Here is a 22,507-nt window from a genome sequence, read left to right on the forward strand (position 1 = left end):
AATTCTAGGTTTGATGATTGCTTGCTGATCTCTGCAGGCCTAAATGTGTGCTGCCATGACTGAGGATAATCAAAGATGATTCTGATTTATGAGGTTGTTTATGTTGCTGAAGACATGAGACTTAATCTATATTATTTTTTATAAGGTAAAGAAAGTAAATTGTAAATATAATTAATGATCCTCTCTGAATAACTAGATTTGATTGTATTATTAAAAAGGATACAATGCCAGTTTATGAGAAGAAAATATTTAAGGAACATTTGTAAATTAGTATGTTTGTTTTATCAGTGTTTAAATGTATAATTCATAAGTTATTTCAAGATTCAATTGAGATTAATGTAGGCCAACTTTTGGGAGCTGCTTATATTGCTGTGTTTATACTGTGGCTACTGGAAATTGTGTCATGAAACATGGATAAGAAGAAAAGAATATGGTTTTCGTTTATCATTAAAATTAGGAATGCTCATCAGATTAAATATTACAGTTATGACACTCGGTATGGTAAAGGAGCAAACAAGGAACTGAAAGTCTTTTGAATGTTTTTTGTATTATTCAGTTTTATTTTTTTAAATGAGAGGAATTACTTCCAGAAGCTTGAACATATGAGTGCGTTTTCTTTTTAGTGATGTAATGACAGCGTTGTGGCTGAGACAGAGGTAAAGTTTTGATGTTCAGTGGAAAGTGGAGTGTAAAGTGTTAACTGGTGTTGTGTGTTAGTGGTGAATGGGAGAGGTTAGAGTGACCCCCTGACTGGCTCTCCAGCTGTGTGAAGGAGTGAGGAGGAGAGATGTCGTCCGCTGGTGTAAATGTGTGTGAGAGCCGTATCCCTCTGGAGACACAGCTAAATTCCTTTCTGACAGCTACATTCAGTATTGCGGTCACATTATTGCACAAAAATAATTGTATGAATCCATTCAGACATATCTGCTGATCATCTTAATTTCTGTATTTCCATGACGTTTAAAAATTGACATTTAAAACACAGCTGTATGGTTTGTTATTTTTTGGTTTACACAAAACTCCATACATTTCCATTGCCTTCACATACACTGCTTGTTGAGACTACACTGTCTGTTGTTCATATCTGAAAATAGTGTAGCTGCAGGCTTAGTTTCTCATGACAACTTTTTATAGGCAGATTATTTTTTGAAAACAAACACGTCTAAAGATATCTAATTGCATGTAACTCATAATCTTTGTCAGACACACTCTGAGGTTTGTGTGTTCCTCATGGATTCCTCTCACAAAGAATGAACATCAGCTGGATTTGACCAGCCTGGATGGAAAATGAACATCACATGTACAGCTATAAAAGAAAGATCTTAAAAAGCTTGTTTAATGCATTCAGAGATTACCTAACTGATGAATACAAATTTGTCTGAGAGATATGTGCACAAACTGTTTATTGTCCTGGCTTGCTGAGAACTAGATGACAGTTATCTGGACTTGCCAAGTGTAAAGTTTCAGGACTGTCGAACATGAGACTTCAACAATAACATAACCTTCCAAACCAGAACCAGAGGAAGACATCACTCAAGCAACATCTTCCCATTCAAACTGTTTCTAGAGTTTGTTTGATTATCTACTGTACTCTCTGTTGTAAAATGGCAATCTGATTTGCAAATCTTTGACTCATGTACTTAACACTGGCTTTATTGGATTATGTCGCCCCATTTTATTAATTTATCCTGAATTAGGAATCTCTCTTTTTTAAATTTTTTCTTTTTTTTTTTTAGATAATATTGCTAAAAGAGTTCTACATAACTGAGGACATTGTTTTTGCCTATATATTTAATCATAAAAAAAAAACATTGCCTATAAACAGTATTTAAGAGCACCGTATTATGACATGTTAAGATTAAATTGCTTCTTTGTTTTTTTTTTTACATATTGGGATAAACCAATTTTTGGATTATGTATGTCCTGTTATGTTTTGCAGGCCCTGAATAATGGTTTATACAAAAGTGTGTCCCCATACGGCTCTCTTAACAACATAGTGGACGGGCTGACCTCTCTAACGGACCACTTCTCCGACCTCTCCCTGTCCTCTGAGCCACGCAAGCCCAGCAAGAGACCGCCACCAAACTACCTGTGCCATCTCTGCTTCAACAAGGGACACTATATCAAAGACTGCCCGCAGGTAAGCAGCCAGCGATCTCTGCACACACTGGGGAGATAGAAAGAGAGACATGTTGCTTCATTGACCAGCTTTCCCAACAGGCATCTCTCTGTCTTTTTAGTCATGGGTATTAAGTTAATTCGGAGTGCTACTGTGCTGAGTGTTGAGGGGTAACGCAAGGCCACTGAGCAATCTAAAAATAAATAAATAAATAAATCATCCTGTTTTTATGTCAGTAACATCAGTCCATAATAATAAAAACATTATCATCAGGGATATCACACATAAAATGTGTTCAGCAGGAAAAGAGGCACACAGTCATTTTCACAAATAGTCTCTTAGCTACATGTGTTTTGTAGGTGATATTAGCCGTTGTTGTTCTAGCAAATTTAACTAAAAGTTTCATAAAGCAGTGGTTTTGTTTAGATTCATGACAAAATGTTAACAAGGCATCACATTTAAACAAATGTTCAAGTTTATGTGGTATGAATGGACTCCAGGGAGATAAGAAATACTGCAGAAGTCAGAGATGCTGGAGTGAGAATGTTGTGCCCTCGATATAAACAGATGGCAAGTTTCTGATTTAAATTCGCTTAAATGCACTGTTTTACTAGAAAAACCATAGGAAATCATGAGAAACCACTCCTTGACCTTTAATTGTCTTGTTTCAGCTATTGCAACAACATTCTCAGAGCAATGCTTACCCTCAGGACAAGGGAAAAAATAACATGAATTTAAACAGGAATGGGCAGATTTAATGTAGAGTACTGTTTTTTTCCAGATTTTTTCCTTGTCTTATCTTTGGCTTTTTTCATCCCAATACTAATTTAATTAATAGAAATAGTGTTAAACTTGCAAAAGTTCCAGAAACAAAGATAAAATACAAGTGTTTGTGAAGGAGCCAGTGTCATCTTTAATTTTAGTGTTTAAGCTTTTAGTGTTTTATAGTCTTTGGACATAGAGACAGGGTGAGGTTCTTGTTCAGGCCCAGACTCAAGTCAGAGCTGCATGGAATGGTAATGCAGACCAGATGTGGGATTAAAGTGGCAAACCTCCCTTTATGAAAGATGATGAGGGTTCCCTGCAGACTGCTAAAAGTCCTATCATGATAAAATATCTCCACCTCTTTGTGCACGGCTCAGGTAATTTATAGACTTTCCTTTGACGTTGTCAACATGGTGTACTGAAATGCACTGATGTTTGTTATTATAAGGGTTTTTGCTGTCACAGATGGGTGATGGAAAATATTGCTCATGTGCCATTAGGCCTTGAACTGTAGTTGTATCAGTGTTATGATGTAATCGTGGATTGATTTACAAAAACATAGCAGTCATGGTCATATTACGTTAACTGTGGTGTTATTGTTATTGCCATTAAGATATTGAGCCATTTTCAAAAGAAGGGCTTTTTAAACTTTAGATGCTAAGGGCCCCCAAATATGGAAATTCCTTTTAGGAAAAAATGTATAAAGACCCATTTATACTGTGTGTGAAAAAAATATGATATTATAAAGATGTTGGCTACAAATATTTTATATATATATATATATATATATATATATATATATATATATATATATATATATGGCCTTATATTGTTACTGTACTGAAGCCAAATTTTATTTATCTTTTTTTTTCCTGTCAACTGTTAGAGTAATATTAGATTTGTAAACCTGAAAAAAAAAAAACATATTTTCAGTTCATTTCAACTATGCTGATATTGTGTGGTTCAAAATAAAAATAGTTCTAGAGCAGATTTACAGTTAATTCTGACAATGCTAAAAATACATAATAAAAATGTAAAAAAAAAAAAAAAAAAAAAAAATCCACTTGCACTTTGAAAGTCTGAAAACCCCTGGTCTATAGGAATCTACACAATGGGTTTCACTAAGCTGGAATCACCCTCTCATGTTAAACAACTTAAAAGAGCAAATGCTGAGTTTTATTATGACAAAACACTACAGGCTATAATACTAGTCTGAGACCAGTCAGTAAATCATTGTCAGAACTGTCCTGTTTTAAATTTCAGTTGATTGTGTGGATGCCAGTGGAAACACAAGAAAAGTCCTGTCCCCCAAAAGTGTCCATACCTACTCAGTTCAACACTGCTGCAATTTACCTCCCCCTGGGGTCTCACTTTCTGAGATTTACTTTCCATTTGTCATATGGTGCATCCATGTAGTTTCTCCTCCGGACGCAGCATTTCGCCCTTGATTCCTGCCAGAAACGACAATTGAAAATGATGAATGTGGTCTGATCTTGTCTCAGAGGAAATGAATTCCAGGGTAAGCTGGTCCCCAATAAGGGTTTGTCCTGTCCACTACATACTCCCTGCCAACACAAACACTGAGGATTTGACTTCACAGGGCACAGCGGGACCTGTGATCTAAAGCCAGTGCTGAGAATCACATTGTCATGCCTTCTACCAGCGCACCATCTAGGTCTCCATTCGTTTCCCCACCAGACGAGGTGCAATGGGCCAAGCTTCCCAGTCAGGACGGGGCAGAGTTTCAAAACACAGCCATCCCCAGGACTGAAGCTGGTTGTGGTGGGGGTGTCTTGGCCAGACAGGAATTGGGGAATGTCATGGCTTGGTTGGAGTAGAGCGTGGGGGCAGGAAGTGTGGTGGTTATGTCTTCTGGTGTGCGTGGTTCAGACTCACATGTGTCACCTCGGGAAGTGGTTCTGGCCCTAGCGGAGCTCCACAGGGAGCACTAGTTTAGAAAAGAACACCATTGAGCAGACATCTGTTTGACCAGCTCTGCTCTGCCCAAGGGCAGCTAGTGAGAGTTATGTAAAGAAGCTTGACAAAACAGGGGAACAGTTTTGCCTTGTCATTCGTTACCCATAATTCCTGAGTCCTCAAAAAGCCATGACTTTGTCCTTCTTGTTTATATTATGCCAGTTTAATATCAGTCAATGAGGCTCAATCTACCCCTTAAACAGAGATGCGGTGGGATTTCCTCATGGAAAATGTGTGCGCTGGAATGTGGCTTGTAGAACTGTAAGAGCCCTGGAGGTAAGCTCAGCTCGTGAGTCACGTCCTCTGCAATGCATCCCTATTGCCAATGCCCTTTTTTTGTGTCACAGTCTCATAGTGACACTAGATGTCATTCTGACTCCCACCCTCACCCGATCAATGTGAGTCTTGTCAGGAAATCGCTGAAACATGGTACAGGGTGCATAAAAGAATGTCTTTTGTTGTACTAAGAAATTACTACAGGGCCACAATCGTGTTTCTGTCTCCTATTTACATTTCCCCTGCTTGCTGTGTATTAGTAACACTGTGCTACAAATGGGATGTTGGTTGTTTTTATTGCTCAAACTAGAAACTTTTAATCATGCATCTTTACTATTCAGTTTATTGGGTTTTAGAGGTGTGCTTTTTTACTGTTTTGTAATTTTACTATTTGTAAAATACTTTTTGTAATTTGTGTAATATATTTTTTAATTAATCATGTAATTTGCATTTTGTGATGCAGGTTTCATTCAAGTATCTTTTATTTTCTCAATGTAACACAAAGTGTTTTGGGCCACTTCAATAGTCTGGAGGCGTCCCACATCATCATCAGTATGAGTGAAATCTACCCTAGCACTTTAGCACAGTTTGACAACGTCATTACTACCAAAGCAAAGACCTTTGTGAACGTTCATGTTTTATTTCACCAAGCAGTTTATCCACCATTGGTCAGAGCGATAAGGCTTTCATGATTTGTTGTTGTCATTATGTAAGATACAGAAATTGTAAACATTAGCCTGGGGTTGTGTAATTTTGTTTGACAAGAAACCTTTGTTTGAGACAAACTTCCATTACAATTGCTCCTGTCTGTGAAAAAAAAACAAAAAACTCTCTGATGTAAGAGGCATTCACTGAGCTCTTAGTAGACAGTCACCTTCTCCTCAGTCTCTTGCTGAGATAATTACATAAATATGGCTCTAATAGGGAGCCAAAGTGACAATGCATTTCTTGCTTCTTGATAGAAAACAAAAAATAGCTGTAACTGCATACATAAGCAAGTCCATTTTCAGTCAGAAACTATGTCAGGCTCGAGTAATGAGGTGTGAATATGCATTGTTAAAATGCTATATAGTGCGTAGTTTGTCATTTGACAGTGCGTAGTTTGTCATATATAGTAATATATATTGCGTAGTTTGTCATTTGACAGTTGCTATGAGTGCTAGAAAACATTTAATAACTGTATCAAAAGCCACATACAATCAGTGACATGGTCAGATTCTCTGCGGATTCAAGTGTGCCTTTTGTTGTACACTATATATTATCATTATCTGTTTTTGTGACATTTAATCAGGATTTATTGAAATCTTGAAAGAATTATGAACTGGGTTAGAATTGATTCCTTTCGGCACCAAAACATGCTGTCAAGCATTTCTGGTGATGTTTTATGATGATCTGCTTCGGAAATATTTCTCTTTTATGTTCAGACTTTTCAGTTTTGAAATCCAGCTTAAACTGAAAGTCAGTTTTTCAGATTTACAACATAAAACATTTTTACAGTTTTAGTTTTGGATTTAGTGTAATTTTATGAAAAAAATTCTCGGTAACACTTTAGAAAAGGGAACTCTTATTCACCATTAACTATAACTTTTCTCCCATTAAAATCCTAATTTGCTGCTTATTAATAGTTAGTAAGGTAGTTTTTAAGTTTAGGTATTGGGTGGGATTAGGGATGTAGAATAAGGTAATGTAGAATAAGGCCTTAATATGTGCTTAATTAGTACAAATAAATGGCTAATATTCTAGTAATATGCATGCTAATAAGCAAATAGTTAAGAGACCCTCTTTACTGTATCAGACGGATCATATACAGTATTGTTCTACTAAAAAGAAATAATAGTTTGTAGTGTAGTTGTATTCCATTGACAGAGTTTTCTGGCATTATTACAGAGAATCTCGGCTCTGAAGTTGTTTTACAGAGATTGATGTTATTATATGCAATTGCACTCAGTAAATTAATCTCAGTGTGATGTTGCTTCATAAATCTGTTTGTATTCATGTTTGTCCAGACCAGCTGCTCAGTGTTCCTCACAGCCTGTCAATCTGCTGTCCTGGGAAACAATCAGTTTGATGTTGTAATGTAGATTTAGTGTAAACAAAATGTGTTGTTGTTTTTTTTATGTATAGCATAGTTATGTACAATAATAAAAGTCTTTACTTAAGTCAATAGTCAAAAAGTATGAATTAATACGTTTTTAGACACTTTTATTTAAATAGGATTCATTAAATCAATCAATAGTGTAAAGACATTTATAATAGCAAAAGATTTATATTTCAAATAAATTCTTTTAAACTTTCTATTCATCAAAGGATCTTAAAAATTGTTTTTAATCATGGTTACTACAATGAAATTAAGCATTATTGTCATAAATGTTTCTTGAGTACCAAATCAGCATATTAGAATGATTTTTGAATGATTAAGTGGCACTGAAGACTTTTCAAAGACATAAAAAATTCTTACCAACCCAAAACTTTTGTAATAGTAATGTACGTATACAACAGTAATGTATATTTATAAATTATAAATGTAAGTGCATTTGTAAGAAGTGCAACAGACAGCGACTGGGTGTAGAACAGAGTGCCTCTGTATTTAGATACATCTTAATAAAGCGTCATTTTTGCTGATGGTGTGAAACAGTCAGCTGATGAAGGACCGCACTAGGGAGAGCACACTTAACAAACTTCCTCAAAACGGAAATCAAAGTTAAAAGAATATGAAAAGCAGGTTTCCTGCCAGCTGCTTTGTGTTCTGTTCAGAGAATAGCACTCTTCCTCTGACTTTTGCTGATACAACTGTGAATGCGCCTCCCTCTTTTTGGCCTGTAGATGTCCCTTTGCATGAGACCTCAATATCAACAACCAGAGAGTAATGATAACATCTCTCCAAGTGAGAGTTGTGATCTGTTGTCATATTTAGAGATAAGAAGACCACAAATGTGGCTGGTGTCCTGTTTCAGAGTTGTTTCAGTGTATTTTTTTAAAGCATGCTCAGTAAAGCATGCTCTCCTCAAAGAGATTAGTGAGGACAAATTATAGGCAACAATGCTATTCTCAGTTTTAAAAAGACCCTCAAAACAACCACAGAGATTCCTGCTTTGTGCAGACAGGGTATACTGCTTGGATAAAGTGACAAAAATGCACAGCCCTTTACAGATGTGGACCAGAGTTTTGAATATAATTATTCAATAAATCCATTATAATTATATTTTCATTAACTTTTATTTGTCAAGAATCCTTCATAAAGATTTCAATCATTTCTCAGTGAGAGGTTGTGGTCGTGTCTGGTCTTATGAGAACAAACGTTAACGAAAGAAAACGAATATAAGAAGGTAATGTTAAGAAAGAAAAAAAAAGCAAGAATAAAAGCTTTTTTATTGTTATTTTTTATTGTTATTAGCATATTATACAATCTACTTGTAAAAAATAAATAAATAATTATAACAATAAAAAAGCTTTTTTTCTTGCTGAGACCAACCTGATTTCTTAAAAGCAAGTTCATAGTTCATTAAAAAAATTTGTCCACACAATGAAAGTCAATGGTAACAAAACATGTAAGCACTTAAGATTTCTCCATTGGTTAGTCACAGGAAGTCACCTTTTGAATTATTGTTCAAAGTCGCTTAGTTTTAAACCCTAGACAGAGCCACTGTGAACCTGCACAAGGTCATTGTTATTGTTGATGTTACAAGATTAGTTCCTTTAATTACATTGTACCAGCCTAATAACTTTAGTGGAATGACCATTTATTTGTTCTCATCTAACATGGAAACACATCCAGCCCAGCTTAGAAGAACAAATAATATACAACCATGAGCTCATCTAATATCATATAAACAGATAACCCAGACAGATCCATCCCTCTCACAAGTCACTAGATTCCAAACTGAATGCCATCTCTTATATTTTGACCTCAGGATATGAAAGTGCTGATGCAGAGAGTCTTCTGTTCAAAATGAATATTACTGAGGCCTAACTGGAAGCGTTCATACTGAGGGCCAGGGCACACGAGCACAGTAAGATGGTGTCAAAGCAACAACACAGCAAGCTTTGTGTTCAGGTCTGAATTGGGATCGTCAGGGAGGGCCTAGTGCTGGGAATGGCTGATGTTAATTAAGGGTCCCATTGTTTGTCTATAGGATCCCCAGACGTAGGGGTCAGGAAGTCAGCTCATATTGTTCACCCAGTAGGATGCTGACCACAGCACAAGTGGGGACCACAGATCTTTTTTTCCTTTTTAATCACAGAACAGACAATCTCCTGTTGGACTTATCTTCTATTAGCAATAGAGTCTGTTATTATGGAGGACAAGGGAAGACAGTCAGCTGTGTTTTTGGAGGTAGTCTATAACATGGCAGGATATCATTCTGCAGGCTGACAAACCATTGGGGAGACTCTGAGGTAGGACTCAAGCCAGGTATCTAAAAGCTATCTCAAGAGCCAAATAATCATCACTTTAAGCTGTTGTTTTTTATTAAAGTGCTTGCAAGACCACCATTTTCTTTTTTCTTTCTTCTTTACATCAACACATTTTTACATTGTTTATTTCTGTAGATAAAATCTGTCTCTTGCGGGGGTTGTAAGGATTTACTAAGTGAATTATTACATTCAATGTTAAAATATCACATTGACTTACATTAGAATGTTCATCATTATTTGAAATCATAATGATGGTGATGATGTCATTGCAATGTTTGCATTCTGAAATGGGATTGGTCTTCTTTTCTCAATTTCTTTCTGACGGGACACTGCTGCATGCATTTAAAACATTTAATTTACACAAAACCATTAATAATATTATTCTTCATTAAGAAATCTTCTGTCACCAAGAAATGACAGAGCTAAACCCACACTGTGGTGTACTGGTTCTTGACATACAAAAGAGGCTCTTGTAGTGATCAGGAAGGCCTGTGTTAAGTCACTGTGGAGGCTGGAAGGACTCGGGGAAGTAGTTGGGGTGTGAGGGAGAGAATCACTGAGTGTGGGGTGGGGAGTGGGGGGGTGCTAGTATGGGAATGTTTTTACAGTCTGACCTGTGGTCTTCCTTCCATTCTGCTCCAGTCCTTCTCTGATACACTGAATCTGTCTCATTCCAGGTCCTAGAACTGCCCCAAATAAAATGAAAAATGTTTTATTTGCATTGATAAAATATCAAATCAAATGGCATTTATTTTAAAGACAAACATTTTTTTATGGTGGAAAATGCCCATAGTTAATGTGATGAAATATATCTGTGGTTACTCTGCGAAAACACCTGGGTAAGGTTGATTTCATACATCCATACATCACTGTGACACCAGTTAAAATGCATTACAAAAATAGCTACAATGTTGTTCTATAGAATCATTTGTTTGCAGATGCTATTTGTTTAATGCAGTGCAAGTAATACATTTCTAGGTGTCCAAATTCTGTACTTTTTAGTGCCCACTTTATATACATGCCTTCAGAGATAGTACAGTATTGTTCAAAATAATAGCAGTACAATGTGACAAACCAGAATAATCAAGGTTTTTAGTATATTTTTTTATTGCTACGTGGCAAACAAGTTACCAGTAGGTTCAGTAGATTCTCAGAAAACAAATGAGACCCAGCATTCATGATATGCACGCTCTTAAGGCTGTGCAATTGGGCAATTAGTTGAATTAGTTGAAAGGGGTGTGTTCAAAAAAATAGCAGTGTGGCATTCAATCACTGAGGTCATCAATTTTGTGAAGAAACAGGTGTGAATCAGATGGCCCCTATTTAAGGATGAAGCCAACACTTGTTGAACATGCATTTGAAAGCTGAGGAAAATGGGTCGTTCAAGACATTGTTCAGAAGAACAGCGTACTTTGATTAAAAAGTTGATTAGAGAGGGGAAAACCTATAAAGAGGTGCAAAAAATGATAGGCTGTTCAGCTAAAATGATCTCCAATGCCTTAAAATGGAGAGCAAAACCATAGAGACGTGGAAGAAAACGGAAGACAACCATCAAAATGGATAGAAGAATAACCAGAATGGCAAAGGCTCAGCCAATGATCACCTCCAGGATGATCAAAGACAGTCTGGAGTTACCTGTAAGTACTGTGACAGTTAGAAGACTTCTGTGTGAAGCTAATCTATTTTCAAGAATCCCCCGCAAAGTCCCTCTGTTAAAAAAAAGGCATGTGCAGAAGAGGTTACAATTTGCCAAAGAACACATCAACTGGCCTAAAGAGAAATGGAGGAACATTTTGTGGACTGATGAGAGTAAAATTGTTCTTTTTGGGTCCAAGGGCCACAGGCAGTTTGTGAGACGACCCCCAAACTCTGAATTCAAGCCACAGTACACAGTGAAGCATGGAGGTGCAAGCATCATGATATGGGCATGTTTCTCCTACTATGGTGTTGGGCCTATTTATCGCATACCAGGGATCATGGATCAGTTTGCATATGTTAAAATACTTGAAGAGGTCATGTTGCCCTATGCTGAAGAGGACATTCCCTTGAAATGGTTGTTTCAACAAGACAATGACCCAAAACACACTAGTAAACGGGTAAAGTCTTGGTTCCAAACCAACAAAATTAATGTTATGGAGTGGCCAGCCCAATCTCCAGACCTTAATCCAATTGAGAACTTGTGGGGTGATATCAAAAATGCTGTTTCTGAAGCAAAACCAAGAAATGTGAATGAATTGTGGAATGTTGTTAAAGAATCATGGAGTGGAATAACAGCTGAGAGGTGCCACAAGTTGGTTGACTCCATGCCACACAGATGTCAAGCAGTTTTAAAAAACTGTGGTCATACAACTAAATATTAGTTTAGTGATTCACAGGATTGCTAAATCCCAGAAAAAAAAAATGTTTGTACAAAATAGTTTTGAGTTTGTACAGTCAAAGGTAGACACTGCTATTTTTTTGAACACACCCCTTTCAACTAATTGCCCAATTGCACAGCCTTAAGAGCGTGCATATCATGAATGCTGGGTCTTGTTTGTTTTCTGACAATCTACTGAACCTACTGGTAACTTGTTTGCCACGTAGCAATAAAAAATATACTAAAAACCTTGATTATTCTGGTTAGTCACATTGTACTGCTATTATTTTGAACAATACTGTATATATAGTTTTAGTGCTTGTGTGTGTGTGTTTGGGAGAGAGAAACCGGCGAGGCTATCTGAGACAAGACAGTGAAACAGGCTGAAATGTAAACAGATTGAGCTTATCTCCATGGCTAGAGACATAACAGACAGCCCTCTTCTCTGGACACGACCGAGAGCAGCTCATCCAAAGAACGACATGCGTTTACATGGATATTTACTACACAATAAATCCCTCGTCATTATCGCAGTGTAGTCAGATAAACAGACAGCATGATAATACAGCGACAAACCACACAGTTAAACAGCTCACATGTGCGCAGCCATATCCTAAGTGCTCAAAAACAAATGTGCATTTCAGCAGAGAAAAAAACGTGTCTCTCGCATGAAAAAAACTGGTGCAATATGTCCTGTTTGCAACCATGTGTTCTGAAATAAGATGGAGACATTTAGATACATTACCTCTTTTTACACACAAGCCAATCAACCTGCTCATGTCATTCATTGCTACGGTAACTTAATCCCATTTTGCAGCTGCACAGGTCGTTAGGGTTAGGGTTAGCCAGACTGGCACAGAGATGCTTGGGAATTGGGTTTGACCATTGCAGATACAAGGATCTTTTACATATGAACGTTTTGAGAAATATAGGGACATTTTAACATGGGACACAACCCCTACCGGGAATTGGTCTCGTGTCATAGTCCGTAGCAACAGACTTAGTTTGTGTAAAACTGTTGCCATGTCACCACCATCCGGTATACAGTCCAGAATTCCCATCTCATGTGTCATCCGTTTTCAAGGGTCGCACGTGGCATTAAAATGATGAATGTACGTGTGTGGCGAGAGAGACATTTCGAACCCGATCAGAACCGATTAAGAGAAACGTCAGTATTATCTGCGTGAGATATTTTGCCAATGCCAGGTAGTGTTGATGCGAACCCCTTTCATTTTTCCAGCGAAACCAAATACATAAAAAAACATTTATCTACACATCAGGCCAAGAGAAAACCTCCTCCTGAGTAACCGAAGAACACAATGTGCTCATTCATAAATAAAACTCCCACCCGTACTCTTTTCAAGTACAACACCAATTTGAACCTGTTAACCCAGGTTCTGTTTTATTAATAACATAGTTAAAATAATGTTTTGCATAATATTAAAGGGTAATCCCGGCAAAGCGATTTCAGATATTGTTCATATTAGTTTGCTACGAAAAGTAAACATGTTGTTGTTTGTTTTAGGAGATGGAGGGCTTACTGTACTTGTATTACAGCCATTCGGTTTCAGCTTAAGAATGATGTTCTTGAAATGTATTCTTCCAGGACGCTGTTCTCAGAACTGAATTAGACCGTATAGTATCATTATTATCCTTATTGGGAAATTGATATCAGATATTTAATTAGTTGTTTGCCAGGGCGACCAACACTATTTCAACTGATGGACCAACGCAAACTGACTGTTTGGACGGTATTTCATCACAATATCTTGGCAAGAAAAGTACTGCAAAGTTTTGCTCAGATGTCTTTTTTTCTACTCTACAACATCAAAAGAACCCTTGACAGCAAGAGTTGTTCCCATAACCTCTGGTTCATAAAATGTGACTCATAATTTGATTACGCTCTTGACTGACAAGCCTCCGTGATAAGGAAGTGCGTCATTTATAACACTAGATCAGCAGTGGCAGCACACCAACAACACGTGTCTCTGTGATGTCTTTTCCTGTAAAACTAGAAAGAAATGAGCTGGAATGAAGCTCGCGGTCCTTGAGAAGAGACTAAACAGCTCTTAGTGTGCAGACCCTCTCAGAACAGTCTGTTTACATCTCTCTTGATCTCTTCTCAATTACCGATAGCACGTCGGTTTGAAGCAGCAATATGTGAGAAATTATGCAGTTCTAGGTGCAGCCAACATGTCTTCTAGATGAATTGGATTATTTACTTTTTATCCAGGTTCCAGGAAATTGCAGAAATATGGTTTTGGCCTAGACTATTTCTGTGCTCATTTACTGGATAAATAAAAACAACTAATCCAGTAAATTATTGCATTGTTTTTATTAGGGAAAGACAATGCACACATTTTCCACAGCAGATTAGATGCAGAAAATATATAATATATATATTGATGCTTCCTTGTAAATATGGACAAGGAAACAAGGAAATTTTTCCTTGTAAAAACGTGAAAACAGTTTATTATTAGATTATTTTATCTGAAATCCACTTTTTTTTCCAAGTATATAAGTATACTTTTATTCAACAAGAATGCATTAAACTGATCAAAAGTGATAGCAGAGGCTTAAACATTATTACACAAAACTATTTTCAATAAATGCAATGCCTTTTGGGATTAAAAAAAGGAAAAAAAATCCTGAAATAAATAAATGTATCACAGTTTACAAAAATATATTAATCAGCTCAAAAATCAGCACCAGATCAGCATATTAGAATGCGTTCTGAAGGATGATGCAACACTGAATCAGATAGCAATGGCTGATGAAAACCAGGCTTTACCATCACTGTAGTAAATGTCATTTTAAAATATTAAAATAGAAAATGTTCATTTAAATTGTAGTATTTTTTCAAAATACTGCTGTTTTTACTGTAGATTTGATCAAATAAATGTAGTCTAGGTGTAAGCATAAGAGGTTTCTTTCAAAAAACATTTTGAAAATCTTACTGACTTTTGAACGGTAGTCCTACTGTAAATTCAATCTCATTTGTCCATAGCTATTTTATAAAGAGGAGAGCATTACAACAAAGGGCCCTGCACCTTAAATCATGTCTGAATTAACACGCCAACCTAGTTTGAAAGCAGCAGAGGTTAGTGGCCTCACTGACACTGCTGTGACTGTGTGTGGTGAACTTCTAATGAGAGGAATGCCAAACTTGTCTGTCTAACAGGCACAGCAAGCCGTCTTGCCTGACAGTGTACAGAAAAAAGGCCGTCATTGAAACCCACATTTGTTCTGACTAAATTTAAATGGGAAATTCAGTGTTATTTCAAGATTAGGCTCCCTTGGGTTCTGGATTGAGGTTTTGACCTACAGTACAGGCCCATGAGTGTTTACCCACATGATGGCTAACGCTTGTGTTTGATAAGCCCTCTTGAAAAATATCAGAGGTTTGCCAACTATTTGCCTGTCACCAGTTTCAATTGAGTGCTGAGATGATTGCCTAACATCAGTTTTTGGATATGTCCATGCCTTCTGCTTTGCCAGTAGACTATGTGAGCTTGCAATATAGTTTCTTTCCTCCTTTATAGTTGTTAAACATTCACTTCAGCTTGATCAGCATGGCATAACTTGCTCCTTTCTACTGCTTCATTGATTATAATTCAGAAGTAGCAGTGTATTCAGATTAAATATTTTTATTCGCAAGCAACATATACTGTATGAGTTGTAATTATTTCATTTACCTTTTTTCTTGGTTCTGATTAGCTACTCATCAGCAATCAGACTTCCCTGCACCAGCCAATAATCTGCCATTGAAATGAATGGGAATGTAAAGGGATAGCTTTCAGCAGGTAGTATAGACTTACTTGAGCTTGACCTGTGTAGTCAATACTACATCATTACCTTGAATAAAGTGTCTGTGTGAGTAATGCTGAAGGGCAGTGCACATATTTCCTGTATCATGCTTGTTGACCCGTTATTGTCATTATTAATGTTGCTATATGTTACATATCATTTTGTGTCATCTACATATGTGCGATTTAGGCAGGCCAGGTCTCTTGGAAATCCCCTGTGTTTTTCAAAGGGGAGAGATAAACATAGCAAACACTGTGGTATGTTAATAACTAGTTCATTTATTTTTGTGACTGAATGCAATTTTATTACCTATATATAAGAAGAGAGCTTTTCCCAAGAAATGATGTATTGAGTGTAATTTTATTCAGCCTCCAGTGAATGCTGCAGTATTGAGCGCTTTGCTATTTTTGCTTTAATATTCTTTGTTTTGAGTTTTTGGAGAAGTTTATATTATCATTACCCTCTGTTCATGACTGGAAAGCTATTTGGAAATGTTGCACAAGTACAACCTTTTCTGAGCATGTTGCCCCTTGAAGTCTTTTCAGAAACCCTGGATAGTGCAGAGGCTGACTGATCCACACTGACCTTTGGATGACTGCTAAAACACCTACTTAATGAATCATTGTAGCAAAGCAGCTTTTTTGTAATAATTATTTAAGTCATATATATATATACATGTGAATTATAAGACGGATAATTCAGATTATAAATTCTGACTCGACGAGGTGCATTCAAAGCCATGGTATCTATATTAATACGCAGAGTTGCTATGGTGCTTGGAAACCATAAATAGCTGACAGTTAAGGTCATGAACTATATTATTTGAGTGTTGTAGTATTTAATTTAATTGAATACTGGTGTCCCGCCTTATATCTGTTTTCGCCCTTTTATAAAATTAATAATAAGCAGTATGAGATTACAGTGATTTGTATCGCAGTTAAAGGAATTTTAAGCAAGACACTAAGTGGAAAACACCCCTTTGTTGAGATAAAATCGCTGTAATGCATGTCCTCTCACGGTTTATTAAATGCTTTGTTAAAAAACAAATAAATTGTTAAAAAGTAAAGTTCACCCAAGATAGGCTAAACAATTTCATATTTAGAAGACATTTAGAAAGCAATCAAATGTAATTTCTTTCTTACTTTTTTATTTACCAGTGCAAAATGTTTTAATACAGTGATTATGCATGGCTTTTATATTTAGCACTGTAGAAGATAAGAATGCTTGTCTCAGCAGTCATTGCTGGGAAGGAGCAGCTGCTAGTGAACAAATCAAGGGCCCAAGCAATGCCTCTCTTTGTGTAACTAAAACTGCTATACAGCTATATATACTTTTTTACATAATCATACAAAAAATTTGTGTCCGGCAAGATCTGTGTATTTTTCACTGACCTAATGCCAGTGGTACTTAACTTACTGGAGTTTATAAATACATCTGTATGAATAAATAGGTTCATGTTCTGCAGCTCGATTTAGCATAAAGACACTCTCTCACACTTAGCTTAGCATTTAGAGGCCAAGTTTGAGGGCTGCCTACCTCTGCATCCTCTGTTTCTTTCACACTTGTCAGTATATATGGGTTTGGTCTCGCTATATTAGTCTGGAATCTATGAAATGCCAACTCCCACTGCTAGCAATCTCAACATGTCCAAGCAAGTGAGCGGACCATACTTTACATCACTAATGCAGAGGTGTCCAGCTCATTTTAGGTCTCAGGCCCAATTGGACTTTGGTGAACCCATAGAGGGTGCTCACACAATTCATACTCACACTTCTAGGATTAATTATTGGTTTAAAACGTAATGTGGAATGGAGGCCTTCAGATAATGTATACTGTACATAAAGGAATTAAGGAATATTAATTAAACAATACTGACCAAAAGAGAAAACCACTAATATAGTATGTATATAGGATGTCTAATAATTATTCAGTGATGATTAAGAAAACGTACAGATCCAGTTTCAAGTGAAAAGTACGAGACGTAGACTGTGTGCCGCAATTTGTTGGAAAAAAGGTTTCTGGTACTGTACCACAAATAAACGAGTTCATCCATCTTGCTGTAAAAAAGTAGAAAATAATGAATCTATCATACAGATATAATAAATGTTTGGGAATGTTTTTATCATAATGAAATTTTTGAAATTAGATTAGACTTCTCCATGGGCTGTATGTTTTCGGACTGCGGACCATATGTTTGACACCCCTGCCCAAAGGGATTCTGTAAACCCATATATCTCTGAGCAAGTGTTAGATTGCTGTTCACTTGAGCCAAATTCGGTCTGTTGTTTAGTGTAATCTATAACATATGTTTCAGTTCTAGAAAATGGAGGTCAAGGGACAGCGTGTGCTGCGATTCCCATCACCGCATGTTTGGCAGAGGAATTGTAGTGTTGGTGTGCACAGTGCATTGTGTGTGACTCATTTACAATGCACTGAACAATAGGAATCCTAATCAAAAGATTTGCAGCTAATTATCAGAGCAAACAGAGCAGTGTAGAGAGTGTACCCTCAGGAATGGCTGAGTTTGATCTGTGTGTGTTTGGGCATATCAGCGAATCAATCTCTTCTGCATCCCGGCCAATCTAAACACAGATAAGTAGAAAGTTGAGTTTTCTTCCTCTTAACTTCGATGTGGGGTAATTGAGCACGTTGGATCTGCTGGGACTGGTGTTCCTGTGCTGTGCGGAGTGCAGTCCCATGGGAGCCGGGTGAGAGGCTCCAGCATCGGGGCCTCCATTGTTTATACTGATGGATTCCAGATGCTGGCAGAGGGAGCCAGGGGCCTATGCCAAAAAACCAGGAAGCAGTCCAGAGCTATCTGGAATACTTGGAAAACATTGCTTAGCATTGTAATAATCTAGAAAAGAATGAAAGAGCCCAAATCTGCGCTGAATTTTCAAAGTGATTATCAGTGACCACTAGACATGTGTTGGTTTCACAATTCAAAATAGTTGTTTCAAGGAATATTTAAGGCTCAGGGATATTTGCTCAAGAGAATAGTGTTAGCATCTACAGTAGTTGTTTTACTACAATTTCAATATTGCTGTAGTTCTGGTGTTGTGTTTTGGTGAGCAGTGCTTTACAAAAAATCTCAATTTGTTAAAGTAGCAACAAATATTTTCTTCTGTATTGTGATGCATATCTGTGTGAAATGGATTATCAAACATCCACTGTCATGTCAGTGGAAGATTATGGTGAGTTTCTTAATAAAAATACGAGGTTAAAAAAAGGTTTTGAAGTATTGTGTGTTTACAACATTTAATTGTATTTTCCTGTTAGCTTTAACTTATATAATGAACACATTTACAAAAGATACAGTTATAATACTATTATTCATTATTAATAACTTTTTTTATGTTATACAAAGCTTATTTTATAGTTACAAATGCTAAAAATGTCTAGAAATGCTAATTAAATAATATGAAACAAAATTAATGAATACGTTTAAAGTATTGTTCACTGTCAGTTGACCCCTAAAGCACTAATTCACGCATTTTAATAAATTGAACCTTGATGTAAAGTGTTACCGGGGACATTATGTTAATAACTAGTTGTTGTTATTAGCAGCTTCCGTCCCTTCCTCTTTATGAACACAGATCAGGAATGAGCTACTTTAGACTCTCCAAAACCAATCATCCATAAAGAAACGTCAATGCTGACCTCAGGTCAGTAACTAAAGCAATAACATGTCAACCTCAACTTTTCGTATTTTCTGGTTTCTCCCTAAATTCTGTCAGTGACTCTGTGTGATTGGATTGTTTTTCCTAACACTGAGGCATTGTGAGCTAAGAGATTTATCATTAAACAGCACACCTGTTCCCTCTTGTCAGTCTCTGCGATGCTGGCCTTGCCTTTCTGGCGTAAAAAGGGACAGCTGCACCCACAAGAAAAGGACACGGAGAGACCCAGGAAAACACTAGCCTCATTTAGCCACGCTAGTGGGCATTAATAAATAACCCCAGCATGCACCTGACTGGAATGCTTGCTCAAGTCCGGCCGTTAGCGGAGCACTCCGGATATCACACACAGACGCAGCTGATGAGCTCGACACTATCATTCTTGTGTGTGGGACTCTGGGAGAGGACATCTGCAGGCTCTGTCTTGGCCTTGGCTGAATCTCCTCACCCAGGCCAGACAGAGCTCCACTTGATCCGTTCTCACATTGTGATGCTAATGGCTTAGAGCTCTGTAACATGTGTTCATACATTCGTGTCTGTTTACATGTACTAACCAATAAGATGACACCTATTTATTTTAAGTATTTGGACACTGTAAATGTCTGAATATCATCTATAAAAATAAATACATTTATTTAAAACATTTATTTATTAAAAAAATAGATATATTTTTATTTTATTATTATTATTTTGGTTTACTAACATTGGACAACCTCAAAGTGATAATCAAAATTTTATTTATTTACTTAATATTATATTTATAATGTCTCTAATCTATAATGTTTTTTTTTCTAATTTGAAATCTAAGATTTCAATGCAGTTTTGTGAAATGTATTGTTTAAAAATGTAAGTTTAATTTCAGTCAAAATATTTAAAGGTCACGTTCTTTGTGTTTTTTTTTTAAGCTTTGATTGTGTTTACAGTGTGCAATATAAAGTGTTCATGTTTCGCGTGTAAAAAAAAAACATTATTATTCACACAATTCACCTATCTGTATACCACTGTTTTCACTGTCATAAAAACGGGCTGATGACTTCCTTGTTCTTTGAAGTCCCTAACGAGTTCTGATTGTGCCAGCGGTTCCTGTGTTGTGATTCGACAGCAGCTTAGTGCACATTACCCTTCTGGAAACGCAATTGGGCTAGTTTTGGACTAGTTTTGAGAAGCCAGTGGGCAGGATTTGTTTTGAAAACCTGGCAATCCTGATCTGAACGCACGTGCTGGAGATGTACTTCTAATCACAGAACACCTTTACTTTCAATTCAATTCAATTCAAGTTTATTTGTATAGCGCTTTTTACAAAACAAATCGTTACAAAGCAACTTTACAGAAAATTATGTTTCTACAATATTTAGTAGTAGCTAGTAGTTTGTGCACATTTGACAGGATTTTAGAAAAACTAAAAAATAATAATAATACAAGACGTAGTCAGCTAGACGATGAACTATCAATATTATTAATTAAGTTATTATATGATTAAGTCACACATTTAGGAATAATTGTTAGTTCTGTTTGTTCATTCAGGGTTAGCATCATCTGAGGTCCTCTGAGGGTCAGCATCATCTCTTCTCAGGTGTTCTGGATCCAGACTGGAGCTTGTGTAAATCCTAGTTACCACGGGATGTGAATCCCGTGGCAAAACATAGAAACAAAATACAGACATCATTAGCATAGCTGCTGATCCAACAAAGTAAAATTAGTTTAACCCAAGCTAATGAATAAAAATGCACCTTTGATCAGATGCAACTACACTCACAATTAAAAAGATACATTATTCGAATGCTTGGCGAAAGAGATGTGTTTTTAATCTAGATTTAAACAGAGAGAGTGTGTCTGAACCCCGAACATTATCAGGAAGGCTATTCCAGAGTTTGGGAGCCAAATGTGAGAAGGCTCTACCTCCTTTAGTGGACTTTGCTATCCTAGGAACGACCAAAAGTCCAGCGTTTTGTGACCTTAGGGTGCGTGATGGGTTGTAACGTGGTAGAAGGCTAGTTAGGTACGCTGGAGCTAAACCATTTAGGGCCTTATAGGTAAGTAATGATAATTTGTAACTGATGCGGAACTTAATAGGTAGCCAGTGCAGAGACTGTAAAATTGGGGTAATATGATCATATTTTCTTGACCTCGTAAGGACTCTCGCTGCTGCATTTTGGACGACCTGTAGCTTGTTTATTGAAGAAGCAGGACAACCACCTAGAAGTGCATTACAATAGTCCAGTCTAGAGGTCATGAATGCATGAACTAGCTTTTCTGCATCAGAAACAGATAACATGTTTCGTAGCTTGGCAATGTTTCTAAGATGGAAGAATGCAATTTTTGTAACATTGGAAATATGATTTTCAAAAGACAAATTGCTGTCTAATATAACACCCAGATTTCTGACTGTAGAGGAAGTTACAGTACAGGAAGTTACTTTACTGATGAGATGAACATGAAAATCGCATTCGATTTTTTTGCACAGCCCTAACATCTAGTTAAAGAGCCAGTAAGATGAAAATTCTAAGCTTCCTATCACTGTTTATAAGTCCTGTACATTAGGTTTAAATCCATCCAAGGTTAAAAAACATTGTCATTTTGTCAAATTATCATTTTAAAATTACCTCAATTCTCAGAGATCCCCAAACGGTTCGCGCGAAGCTGTTCAAAAGATTCAGTTTCCTTAAACCCCACCTTTCGGTAGCATACTGTGTTCTGACTGGTCAACTAACATAGTCAGGTTTGATTGGTTGTTCCACATACACCTCCACGGTAAACTATGCGTTAACATCTGTTTGGGGTGAATTATGTCTTGTTCCTCTCACTGCGAAGCAAACATTAAAATAAAAAACTTGAACAGTCTCGCTGCTTTTTCTTCTGTGTGGGTGCATTCAAGCCGCGCGCTTCAGTTTGAATCTGAATATAGCGTTCAGTGCGGGGGCGTGGTCACATTAGAAATAACCAAGGGAGACATGAAAAACAGACATTGCGTTGTTTTCATATGGATTACTTTATCAAAGAATATCTGTTTTCGGCAGCACTTGTTTAGTTTTAAAGTAGACATAAAGTAGAAAGTCAAGCTTTCTATAGATATCTCTCTCATGTCTCTTCGTTGAGTATTCACGGAGTTACACTTCA

The 22,507-nt window shown here is 36.8% G+C and overlaps 1 protein-coding gene across 1 annotated transcript in view; it reads left to right on the forward strand.

Moving 5' to 3' along the window:
• The window catches only part of LOC128026128 (zinc finger CCHC domain-containing protein 24), a 35,797-nt gene that overhangs the window by 983 nt on the left and 12,307 nt on the right, over window positions 1-22,507 (forward strand). Inside the window, exon 2 of the mRNA XM_052612879.1 lies at window positions 1,940-2,140. Coding sequence (XP_052468839.1) covers window positions 1,940-2,140 — 201 coding nt within the window. The remainder of the gene's footprint in view (window positions 1-1,939; window positions 2,141-22,507) is intronic.

Source organism: Carassius gibelio, chromosome A13 (assembly GCF_023724105.1).
Source record: "Carassius gibelio isolate Cgi1373 ecotype wild population from Czech Republic chromosome A13, carGib1.2-hapl.c, whole genome shotgun sequence".
In the NCBI taxonomy this organism is placed as follows: Eukaryota; Metazoa; Chordata; class Actinopteri; order Cypriniformes; family Cyprinidae; genus Carassius; species Carassius gibelio.